Below are 13,366 nucleotides of genomic sequence, written 5' to 3' on the forward strand. Positions count from 1 at the left end.
GCTCCAAAGCTCTGTGCTCGCAAACCCCCGTAGGCTATCTAATTGTGAGCCGGTTTGGATGTGCCAGGAAATGGGTCGCCACAGTATGTTGGCATCAGAAGCATGGCAATACTTAGACTGCCTCCAGCACATACTTGGACTGTGATTGTTGATCGTTGATGCAAGTGAAGCGTTTCACTGCATGCTTTCGTGTACACGTGACAAATAAAGCTAATCTTTAATCTTTAGCTGGAAAGGAGTTGGCGAATAACAGCAAAGATAGTTTTATTGCAATCATACAGAGTTTTAGAGATAGTCTTTAGAATATTATGCATACTTTAGGCTTTTAGTATGTTTTTGTTTAGCAGAAGTAAAAGAATTTTCTTTTTAAATTGATTCCTGTAGAGATGGATCATGACGAACAGACAATTAGTTTCATTAATGCTGTTTGATAATGAAACACTGACCCTGGGAGCCCTCTGCCATAGCATAGCTGTCCATCTTATCTACATAAATACCAATACTTCTCATCAGGCAGAAGCCTGAAAGAACATACCACCAGCTTCTATCCCGTTGTAATAAGACTATGAAATGGACCCCTTGTATGGGAACCATGGCAGTGTAGTGGTTAGCATGACGCCGTACAGCTTGGGGTGTTCCTGAGTTCAGAGTTCAATTCCAGCGCCTCCTCTGTGTGTCCTTCCAGTGGGGTTGCTCCAGATTCCAAAGGTGTACAGGGTAGGTTCATCACTCATTGTATATTGCCCCATGATTAGGTTAGGGTTAATTTGGTTTGTTGAGGTTGCTGGCTCGAAGGGCTGGAATGGGCTATTCCACACTGTATCACTAAAATAAAATAAATCATAATAAAAAATAAAGATGGATTCGAGCTCACATTTTAGCCCTTGCATCATACTGTGTGACTGCATTGTAGTTTCTGTAACTGTAACACTATTCTGCATTCTCTTATTGTTTTGCCTCATTCTACCTCAATCTATTGATGTGATGAAATGGTGTGTGTGGATGGTATGCAAGACCATCAATAAATCAGTTTGCCAGTGTATGAAATGGAGAGAATGTGACAAAGTCTCTGGAGTCATCTGAGAAGGGCACCTCAGACAAAATTGGGACTGCAGATGTAAATTAAGTTGAGTTTTCCTTTTGAAAACTAAATGCTTCCATCTGACAGGACTATAGGGAGTTTGAAGATTGTGTTCACTTGGACAACAAAATGTCACTTGCATCATACACCAAAGCGATCTCTTCAGTTACCCGATGAAGTAACTGTGTCCTTTGGCCAGTGAGATGCCGTCGGGAATGATTCAACCCTTAACCATTGCACTCTCCAGCTAGCAAGTCAGCAGTAGTGGTTGAGTCACTGCCCATCTGCTCCTGAATTCCAGCTCACCTCCTTTCGCCTGCTCCATATCCAGCAAGAGGCTCTTGCTGCTTCCTCCTCCACCCTGCGAGCTGCTCTGTTCTTGCTCATTTCATCAAGGCCCAGCTCAGATAGCAACCTCCATGCAGACCTTGCTAGGAACTCTCTGCAGCCGATCTCCAAGGGGAATAACCACGTCAAGCTCTATCCAGTAAACACAAACTTTGGAAACCCCCTTTCAACTCTTTCCTGATCAATCTGGCAAGGTCAATCTGATAAAATGAATTTAGCCAGGGTTGAAGAATGGGGAAGCTTGCAAACAGCACATGGATGAATTATTACAAATTTTATTTCTATTTATTTACTGAGGTACATCACAGAATAGACCATCCCAGTCCTTTGAGTCGGGCTACCCAGCAATCCCCCAATTTAACCCTAGCCTAATTATGGGACAATTGACAATGGCCAATTAACCCACCAATTGGTACATCTTTGGACTGGATACAGTCTTTGGACAGGAAACAGGAGCACCTGGAGGATACACACAGAGAATGTACAGGCAGCAGTGAGAAGTCTGATTGTGTATATAAACAGTGTACGTAAATCCAAGCAGCTCAGCTGTTTCACGGGAGAATCATTAGAAACATAAAGGCACATTAGTCTGGGGTCAAAAACAAGGCGAAAGATAAAATGAGGAGAGAGACCAAGGGAAAGATCCAGATTGAATCAAAGAGGAAATTTAATAGCTTTGGACTAAGCAAGCCCGCTGTAGTAGGAAAGCAAATATCCAGCAGAGATGAGAGCTGGGAAGTAAGTAAGCAGGGGAATTTGAAAGCTTAGCAGCTTGTTTATTTTCTCTTGCTGAACTTGCTCCATCAGCCTACACGTGAGTGATTGCTTCACCACACCATTTGATATTGCAGTGATGGGATGTAGTTACAGGATATTCTGTAACCTTCTGTTGTTTAAAATAATAGGAATTAGAGTTGGGAAAGAGACCCACAACCGAAAGAAAGCACTTTCCCATTATGCATAGAGTGGCACGATTGGACAACTATCACCCTGCTCATTGGTGTTATATAGGGAGCACAGTAGCTTAGTGGTTAGCACAACTCCTTGCAGTACAGGCAACCAGGGTTCAATTCCTGCCGCTGCCTGTCAGAAGTTTGTACATCCTTCTTGTGACAGTGTGAGTTTCCTACCGCAGTCCAAAGACCTACTGGTTGTTCAATGTAAATTGTCCCCTGATTGGGCTAGGGCTAAATTGTGGGATTGCTGGGCATTGTGGCTCGAAGGGGCAGAAGGGCCTCCTCGGTGCTGTATCCCAATAAATAGATAATGCCAGGATGCAAATGTCCATGATTGACAAAAGTTCAAGAGTCAGGACGGGAGATTGTGGGCATGGAGGGATTTGGAATCAACGCTGAGAATTGTTAAGCAGATCTGTTTCTTCATCGGGAGCTAGTGTAGCACAGCAGGCGCAAGTGAACAAGTCTTGGTTGTGAAGTTTTGGATGAGCTTGTTACCAATGTAGAAGATAGGAAATCATTCAGGATAAACATATAAATAAGGAGCCCGCAGGCATACTTCATTATTCAATAAGATTGTGGTTGCTCTGACTTGAACCGCAACTCCCCATCCCATTTACCTGAAGTGTCTCGTACCAAATCGTTCACTCAGCCCATCAAATCTGCTCTGGCATTCCTTCATGGCGAATTTATTATCCCTCTCAGCCGTATTCTCCTGCCTTCTCCCCATAACTTTTGGCACACTGAATAACCAAGAACCTATCAACATCTGCTTTAAATATACCCAAAACTTCACCTCCAGAGTCATCTGTGGCAATTAATTCCACATATTCACCACCCTCTGGCTGAAGAAATTTCTTCTCATCTCTGTTCTAAGTGGGCGTCCCCCTATTCTGATGCTGTACCTCTGGTCCTAGACTCACCCATTATAGAAACCATCCTCTCCACATCCACTCTGTCTAGGCCTTCCAATATTCAACAGGTTTTAATGAGATCTCCCCTCATTCTTCTAAACTCGAATGAGCACAGGCCCAGAGGTATCAAATACTTCTCGTACATTAACCCATTCATTCCCAGAATTACTCTCATGAATGTTCTTGGGACACTCTCCAATGACAACACAATTTTTCGTAGAATAGGGAGTGCAAAGCTGCTCACAATACTCTAAGTGCAGTCTGACCAATGCATTATGAAGACTCAGCATCACATCCTTGCTCCTATATTCTAGCTCTTGCAAAATGAATGCTAATATTGCATTTGCCTTCATTACCTCTGACTCAACCTGCAAGTTAGCCTTCAAGGAAATCCTGCATAAGAATTCTCAAGTCCTTAGGCAGCTCTGATTTTTGAATTTTCTCCCAGTTTAGAAAATAGGCTGCAGCTTTAATCCTTCTACCTAAGTGCAGGACCATGCACTTCCCTACACCATAATCCATTCTCCTAATCTATTTAAGTCCTTCTGTAGGCTCTCGATTTCTTCAAAACTAGTTGTCTTTCCACCTATCTTTGTATTTGTCTGCAAACTTGACTACAAAACCATCAATTCCGTTATCCAAATTATTGACATATAATGTGAAAAGAAATTGTCCCAATACCGACCCCTGCGGTACACCACTTGTCACCAGCAGACAAACGGAAAAGACCCCCTTTATTCCGATTCTTTGCCTCCTGTCATTCAGCTAATGCTGTATCCATGCTAAATATTTCTTGTAATGCTATGGGCTCTTACCTTGTTAAGCAACCTCATATGCGACCCTTGTTAAAAGCCTCCTGAAAATCCAAGTACACAACAGCCATTGAGGCTCCTTTGTCTATCCTGCCTGTTATTTCCTCAAAGAATTCGAAGAGAGTTACCTATGAAGATTTCCCCTTAAGGAAACCATGCTGACTTTGGCCTACTTTATCATGAGATTCCAGGTACCCCAAAACTTCATCCTTGATAATGGATTCCAACATCTTCCCAACCTCCAAGGTCAGGCTAACTGGCCTATAATTTCCTTTCCTCTGTCTCGCTCCCTTCTTAGAGTGGAATGACATTTCCAATTTTCCAGTCCTCTGGAACCATTTCAGAATCTAGTGATTTTTGTAAGATCGCTACTAATGCCTCCACAATCTCTTTAGCCACCTCCTTCAGAACACAGAGTATAGTCCATCTGGTCCAGTTGACTTAACTACCTTCAGACCTTTCTGATTCCCAAGCATCTTTTCGTAATAGCAACTACACTCAACTCTGCACCCTGTTACTGTCTAGTTTCTGCTGTACTACTGGTGTGTTCCACAGTGAAGACTGATGCAAAATACTTATTAAGCTCTTCTGCCATTTCATTTCCCCATTACAACCTCTCTAGCATCATATTCCAGCGGTCCAATATTCATTTTTGCCTCTCTTTTACTGAAAATACTTTTGGTATTCTTTGATATCTTGGACTTCACATTTCATCTTTTCTCTCCTAATGGCTTTTTTAAAAGTTGCCTTTTGTTGCTGTTTCTTTAAAAAGCTTCCCAAATGTCTAACTTCCCACTAAATTTAGCTGTATTATATGCTCTCTGTTTGGTTTTCCTGCTGTCTTTTACTTCCCTGGTCAGCCACAGTTGCCTCAACTTCTCTGTAGAATACTTCTTCATCTTTGGGATGTATCTATCCTGCGTCTTCCAGATTGTCCCCAGAAACTCCAGCCAATGCTGTTTTGCCAGTGTCCCCCGCCAGTCAGCCGTGGCCAGCTCATCTCTCATGCCTCTGTAATTCCCTTCACTCCGCTGTAATACTGATACATCTGACTGTGTCTTCTCCCACTCAAACTACAGGGTGAATTGTATCATATTATAATCAATGCCTCCCAAAGGTTCCATTACCTAAGCTGCCTAATGAAATCTCATTCATGACAGAACTCCCAATCCAGAATTGCCTTTCCCCTAACGGGCTCAACCACAAACTGCTTTAAGGAGCCATCTCAGGAATTCTACAAATTTCCTCTTCTGGGATTGAGAACCAACCTCATTTTCCCAACCTACCCGCATATTGAAATTACCCATGAGGATTGTAATATTGTTCTGATTACATACATTTTCTATCTTCCATTGCAGTTTTAGTCTACATCCTGGCTACTGTTCAGAGGCCTATCTATAACACCCACCAGGGTCTTTTTACCCTAGCAGTTTCCTAATTCTATCCATAAAGGTTCACCATCTTCCAATCCTATGTCACCACCTCCTAAGGATTTGATTTCATTTATACCGACAGATCCCTCTCACAGCCTCTGCCTAACTGCCTGCCCTTGTACTACAAGGTGTATCCTTGGATATTAGGCTTTCAAATATGACCTTCCCTCAGCCAGGACTCTGATGCCCATATCATACCTGTCAATCTCCAAATGGACTACAAGATCACCTACCTTATTCCATATTACTGCATGCATTCAAGTATAATACTCTCAGTTCTGTATTCATCAACCTCTTTGGTTTTGTCCCCTTGCTATACTTCACTTCATCCCACTGACTGCAATTTTGCCCTTTCACCTGTCTGTCCATCCTCACAGTCTCACTACACACTGCCTCTGTTTGTAAACCAACTACCCCTTCCTCAGCCCAACCACTCCGGTTCCCATTCCCCTGCCAACTTAGTTTATACCCTCTCCATCAACTTTAGCAAACCTGCCCCCAAAGATATTGATTGCCCCCTCGGGTTCAGGTGTAATCTGTCCTTTTCGTATAGATCATGCCTTCCCCAGAAGAGATCCCAATGATCCAGAAATCTGAAACCCTGCTGCTCTGCACCATTCTCTCAGTCACCCATTCATCTCTTCTAGCATCCTATTCTTGCCCTGACTAGCATGTGGGACTGAAAGTAATCCAGAGATTATTACCTTGGAGGTCCTGTTCTTTAAACCTTTCCCTAACTCCCTATACACACCGCACAGGACCTCTTCCTCCTTTCTACCTATGTCATTGGTGCCAATGTGTACCACAACGTCTGGCTGCTCACCCTCCCTCTTGAGAAGCTTCTGCAGCAGCTCTGAGACATTCTGGACCCCAGCACCTTGGAGGCAACACATCATCCTGGGTTCTCTTTCTGCAGTTGACAGAGCAGGGAAGAAAGTTGCTAGTTCAGGAGATAGAAATGACTAATCTCACCAATGAGAAAGGATATAGACGCTAAGCTCACCTGAAGTGATTCTCACAACAGTGCCGCCATGTATCGTTGTCATCAATTTTGGGCCCCTTATCTGAGAAAGGATGTGTTGACATTGGAGAGGGTCCAGAGGAGGGTTACGAGAATGATCCCAGGAAAGAAAGGGTTAACATATTAGGAGCATTTGATAGCTCTGAGCCTGTACTCTAGAGTTTAGAAGAATGAGGAGGGGATTTCATGGATAGAGTGGATGATGAGAGAATGTTTCCTGTCATGGGGGACCCTAGAACCAGAGCACACAGCCTCCAAGCAGATGGATTTCCATTTAGAATGGAAACAAGGAGGAACTTCTTCAGCCAGATGGCGGTGAATCTGTGGAATTCATTGCCACAGGCAGCTGTGGAGGCCAAGTCATTGGGTATAATTTAAAGAGAAAGTTGATAGGTTTTTGCTTAGTCAGGGCATGAAAGGTTACAAGGACAAGGCAGGAGAGTGGAGTTGAATCAGTCATGACAAAATGGCGGAGTGGACTAGATGGGCCGAAAGGCTTGACTCTGCTCCTATGTCTTCTGTGGAAGAGCTATTGTTTACAGCAATCAGTTGACAATAATTGGCCAGCTGGCCCCTGTTTTCCATTATTTAAAAAATGTTAAAATATGTAAAGTAACAGAATATTTACCCACCTTTCTACTCTGGCTTTTACTCATCCTTTCCAGAACAATGCCCAAATTGTCAACTGTTTATTTCTCACTGTGGATGCTGCCTGACCTGCTGACTACCTTCAGTTTTTGTGTGTTAGTGCATAACCACATCCCTTCACTGCAATGACTATCTTCAGATGGTACTGTTACATAACCACTTGGGCCCCAAGCTGGAGGAGCAAATCTACTAAATGGAATATGCCAGCTAGCATTAGCATCTATTTGTAGATTTGAGTTTTCATCTCTATAATAGTTTATTATTAACTAAAATAACCTACTTATTTACATAAAACTACTGGCTAGATTTCACCTGTGTCCCGTATTACAAATTCCAGTTTCCTCCCACAGTCCAAAGATGAACTGTATAGGTTAATTGGTCACTGTAAATTGTCTCATGATTAGATTAGAGTTGATGGGGGTGGCTCAAAGAGCCTACTCCACATTGAATCGCTCAATAAAAAAATAATATCCACAGTTTTATGTATTTCATTGACTGCAGTTTACTTCGGAGTAAGTGCTGGAGGGAACTGTTTAGGAATGGATGTTCATTTTTCACTGCGTCACAGGAAAACTAAAAACACAGCACAATGTGATTTAGACCCTGGGGTCCACGAACCCGTTGGTTAATGGTAGGGATCCATGGCATAAAAAAGGTTGGGAATGCCTGGTCTAGACACTACTACATAGCAGCTGTACTATACTGAAAGAGCAAATATGAACTATCTTTATTGTAAAATAGCCCTTTCATTTTAGCATGTGCCATTCTCTTCCTATTATCTCAAAGCTTTAAAAGTTCTTTTCTTTCCAAGACTGCAGAACAATGAAATAGTGAGCATCCACACACTGTGGACAGCCCACTACAGGGGACCATGCTTTTGCTTGGCAATCCACCAATTTTCTGGAGTTGGCTTTTTAATCCCAAATCTTTATTTTCTTTTAAGATGTTTCTTAAATCTGTCACTTGAAGCCAAGATCTGGATATCTTCCCTAACATTTCCATTCCCAGCTTGCTGTCAAATTCTCTTTGTATTATTTCAGGATTTCAGGGTCATGAGCAGCCAGCACAAAGGGCGCATGCGAGCTTGATTCAACTTTTAAGAGGAGCTGGGATAGGTACGTGGATGGTAGGGGTATGAAGGGCTATCATCCAGGTGCAGGTCAATGGGAGTAGGCAATTTAAATGGTTTTGGCATGGATTAGATGGGCTGAAGGGCTTTTTTCTGTGCTGTAGTTCTCTATGACTATACAGTGGGTTCCAGTTAATTGGGCCATTAGTTATTCAGGGCAGCAGCATATTTGGGACAGCTCTTAAAGAATAAAAAAACTAATTGACAGAATAGCCAGAATTCCCTTCTTTTATTTGGGACAGCATGCCTCTTAATTGGGGCAGGAGACTGTTGCCAAGCAGTTTCTAACCAGCATCAGACATGTGCATTTCCATGGCTATTGCAAACTACACTGTGCTTAGAGTGAACAGATTTTAAATAGCATCAGTTGGATACACTTGTGTTCAAAAAGCAGGGATTTTTGTCATTGATAGTTGTTAAAAAAGAGCAGTAAGACAATTTAGAACAGTTTTACTCATGGTGGTTTCAAGCATTCAGGCTTGGAGATGCCAGAAATGGCTAGGAGTGAAAAATTAAACAATTACACTACTTCAACAAGTTAAGCATCATGAGGAATTGGAAGGTATCAACAATCATCTTGAAAGTTACAATGAAAATGAAGATTAGAATGACCATTATATGAAGGCAGTCCTTTAGGTGCACTAGGTGCTTGCGTGATTCAATCAAAAGAGCACACGCATTGGATGAATTCCTCTGTCAATAATTATTAGAAACTAATACAGTTTTTTAGTACTCTAGTGGTATTAGTAGTATTCTGATTTGTCCTGTATTTCATTTAAATACATAATTTGTTACTCAATTAAACAAAAGCTTGTGCTTTTTATACCTTTTATAATTATATCCATGAAACTTTGGCTAATTGGGGCAGCCGCTTATTTGGGCCAAAATGTACTGGTCTGAGTATGTTCCAATTAAGTAGAATACAGTGTATTTTACTATCCCTATAAATGTAAGATTTTTTTGTTGTTTATAAGATTGCTGGCAGGAGGATCAGTAAAAGCTCATATACATTGACTGTTTCAATACATTGTTGCTGATCTCTCTTCTCAAATCTATTTCTTTCTATTTCTCAATCATCTCACTTCTCAATTCCCCAGTGCCAGAGGTATGCAAATCATAGTCTTCAATAAACTCAATGTCAGCATCCACTAGTCGCCTCCTGGAAGGCCTTGGGCAGATCAAAGAGGGACTGCACCAGTCTGAGTGTGCATTGTGTCATGTGTTTCTGAGTATTGCAAGAACTTGTTAACTAAGTGATCTGAAACTCCTTGGGATCAAATGGAGTTGTATAAGTCTTAATACACTTGCATTCATTTTTCTCTCTGTTTAAAAATGTTTCTTTCTGATGTTGATGGTGTTGATTATCTGCTTACAGACTCAAAACATGAACAATATCCTCTCCTTTCCGTTGGACAACCTGCTAAAGGGCGATTTGAAGGAAGGAAAAGGGGTGAAGTTGCTTCTCTTTTTATGTCTTTGAGGAACTGTAATGTTATACTTTTCAGTTCAGAAGTATAAATCTATGTTGCTATGGTGCAGGAGAACAATGCCTGCATTATTCTAGAAGATCAGGGCTCATACAATGGGATGAGAGATTCTAAAGTCAAGTCTTTTCCCAATGTGTGAGCCCTGATTTTCTGGAATAACGCAAGCATTGTTTAAGTAATTGTTCATTCCCGTGATTGTCCCTGTTACTAGTTGCCAAAGGCCATACAGAATAGAAATCTTTCTGTAGATCAGGAGTTCCCAACCTTTTTTATGGCATGGACTTCTATCATTAATGGAGGGGTCTGTGGGGGTGCGGTGGGGAACTCCTGCTGTAGAGAATGTAGTCACACATAAAATGTAGACACAAAGCAGTACTGCAAATGCTGGAAGATCAGAGCAAAACACACAATGTGCTGGAGGAGCTCAGCAGGTCAGACAGCAACTATGAATGGGAATAAACAGTTAACATTTTGGGGTGAGACCCTTAATTGGGACTGAAAAGGAAGGGAAGGAGTCAGAATAAGAAGGTTCATCTGATTGGCAGGTGAAATTTTTTTGAGCGTAGATCTTTGGAGTGTTGAAGGTTGAGGGGGGACGATAGAGGTATTTAAAATAATGAGGAGGATAGATCGAGTTGTGGCTAGGCTTTTTCCATTGAGAATAGGGGAGATTCAAACAAGAGGACATGATTTGAGAGTTAGGGGGCAAAAGTTTAAGGGTAGCACGAGGGGGAATTTCTTTACTCAGAGAGTGGTAGCTGTGTGGAATGAGCTTCCAGTAGAAGTGGTAGAGGCAGGTTCGGTATTATCATTTAAAGCAAAATTGGATAGGTATATGGACAGGAAAGGAATGGAGGGTTATGGGCTGAGTGCAGGTCGGTGGGACTAGGTGAGTGTAAGCGTTGGCATGGACTAGAAGGGCCGAGATGGCCTGTTTCCGTGCTGTAATTGTTGTATGGTTATATGAAAATCCTAAAACCGAGCAGGGAATGGGAGTCCCAAGTTAAATTTCTGCTCCGGGCTATGGTTCAACTGAAACTTGCAGGCATTTTTGACTTTGGAAATTTCAGCTCCTGACTGTGGCTTCAGTGATTGTAACTGAGAGATCCAAGGAGGGAAGGCCTGTAGTGTTCTGCAATAAACTGTGGTACTAGTGGAAAGATGGATGCAGAGATTCACCCTGTTAATTTGGTGGGTTTTTTTTTATTGAATGGCACTGTCTGGGTATTGTGGCATTGTGTTCCCACATTTAATTATGAACACAACCCAACTCTATTCCTGTATAACTTGCCACAGACAAGGGGGTTCAAAGTACATATATGCCACTCTTTACAACCCGGAGATTCATTTTCATGCAGGCATTCAGAGTAAATCTGAAGCACAATAGGATCAATGAAAGACCTCACCCAACAGGATGGACAAACAAACTATGCAAATACAAAAATAAAGTTGGGGAGAAAGAAATAATTGTAATAAATAAATGAGCAATAAACATTGAGAACTTGGGATGAAGAGTCCTTGAAAGTGAGTCCATGGATTGTGTGAACAGTTCAGTGGTAGGGTGAGTGAAGTTATCCTCTTCAGTTCAAGAGCCTGATGGTTGAAGGGTAATAACTGTTCCTGAAACTGGTGGTGTGAGTTCTGAGGCTCTTGGGGTTCTTGGCGGGGGTGATTGTAAGGAAGGCATGTGGAGTCATACAACATTGAAACTGTTGTATCCATGTTGTCACTGCGTCCACACTCAGCCGAGAGTACCAATCCATATTCATGTACCATCTACGTTAACGTTCGTTTTCACTGGAGACAGCCATTGACCTACTGCAAGTTCCTTCTTTGTTCATTCACCTAGCCACAGTTTATTGGCTGGATCTATTGCAGAGGTGCGGTGGAAATGCTGCCAGCCATTGGGTGGTGCCCAGTCTCTCACCTGGAATCATTCCAGCTCTGATGCTGTTATTTATACTGTGGGCTTTCGAGAAACTGGGCACCACCTCCTTTCCACTACAGCAACACAAAGTTTTGTACTAGGGCTAAATTACAAAATGGGACAGTCACATCCGTTTGAGTCACTGTCTGAGATGAAATTTTATGCCAGTAATTGAATCAAATTTTTGATGTCTAAAATCTGCCCTGAGCCAATTGCTATACAAACATGAAGTCTGCAGATGCTGGGAATCCAGAGCAACGCACACAAAACACTGGAGGAACTCAGCAGGCCAGGCAGCATTGATAAAAATGAAATCAACAGTCAACGTTTTCGGCCGAGACCCTTCTTCAGGATTGAGAAGGAAGGTGGAAGATGCCAGAATAAAAAGGTGGGAGGAGTGGAAGGACGATAGTTAGAAGATAATAGGTGAAGCTAGGTGTGTTGGAAAAGGAAAGGGCTGATGAAAAAGGGAAACTGATAGGAGATGAGAGTGGACCATGGAGGAAAGGGTAGGAGACAGGTGAGAAGAAGTTAGAGGTCAGACAGGGGAATGGAAAAAGAGGTGGGAGGGCAGGGGGAGGAGGGTAAATATTTTTTTTACCAGAAGGAGAAATCGATATTCATGCCATCAGGTTGGAGGCTACCGAGATGGGATATAAGGTGGACTGACATGTCGAAATGGGAATTGGAATTAAAATGTTCAGCCACCTAGAAGTTCCACTTTTGGAGGATGGAGCCGAGGTACTCGACAAAGTGGTCCCCCAATTTGTGATGGGTCTGACCGATGTAGAGGAGACTGCATTGGGAGCACCGGGTCTCCCTCCCCCCACCGTTTCATTTTGGCGTCTTCCCCTTTCCTCTTCTGTCCTGAAGAATGGTCTTGGCCCAAAACATTGTCTGTTTATTCATTTCCATAGTTATACACACTGTTCTATGATTGGGATACAGACTGCACCCACTGAGCCACCAGCCCTACACACTCACTGCAGATCGGACCAATTTAAGCAAAAACATTTTCATCAGATGTTCATCATTTTTTTTTGTTTGTCTAAAACAAGATTTTTCATTAATGCAATGTGGCTAAAGGATTTTTTGCCACTTGGTGAACATTGTGTCTAAATTGTGTGAGTATGATTCCTTGAGTATTAGTGTGAGTGAGAATATCGGCTGTTGTAACTTACCCCGATGTACACGAGGAGAATGAGGGGCTGGGGGAAGTGTGAGTGAGAATATTGGCTGTTGTTACCTACCCCTGGTGTACACTAGGAGAATGAGGGGCTGGGGGAAATGTGAGTGAGAATATTGGCTATTGTTACCTACCCCTGGTGTACACTAGGAGAATGAGGGGCTGGGGGTAGTGTGAGTGAGAATATTGGCTGTTGTTACCTACCCCTGGTGTACACTAGGAGAATGAGGGGCTGGGGGAAATGTGAGTGAGAATATTGGCTATTGTTACCTACCCCTGGTGTACACTAGGAGAATGAGGGGCTGGGGGTAGTGTGAGTGAGAATAACTTGCTGAGAAGTAAGTGTGAGAATCTGAGAGCCAGTCTGACTCAGTGGGCCAAATAGCCTGCTCCAGTGACCTAACGAAATAGGAATTGGATATCT

The 13,366-nt window shown here is 42.5% G+C and overlaps 1 protein-coding gene across 2 annotated transcripts in view; it reads left to right on the forward strand.

Annotated features, from left to right (window-relative positions):
* The window catches only part of LOC132383594 (arf-GAP with SH3 domain, ANK repeat and PH domain-containing protein 2-like), a 121,141-nt gene that overhangs the window by 40,645 nt on the left and 67,130 nt on the right, over positions 1-13,366 (forward strand). For both annotated transcript variants that reach the window (XM_059954757.1, XM_059954756.1), the window contains exon 4: positions 9,718-9,792. In XM_059954757.1, coding sequence (XP_059810740.1) covers positions 9,718-9,792 — 75 coding nt within the window. The remainder of the gene's footprint in view (positions 1-9,717; positions 9,793-13,366) is intronic.

The sequence above is a fragment of the Hypanus sabinus genome, chromosome 30 (assembly GCF_030144855.1).
Source record: "Hypanus sabinus isolate sHypSab1 chromosome 30, sHypSab1.hap1, whole genome shotgun sequence".
NCBI lineage: Eukaryota > Metazoa > Chordata > Chondrichthyes > Myliobatiformes > Dasyatidae > Hypanus > Hypanus sabinus.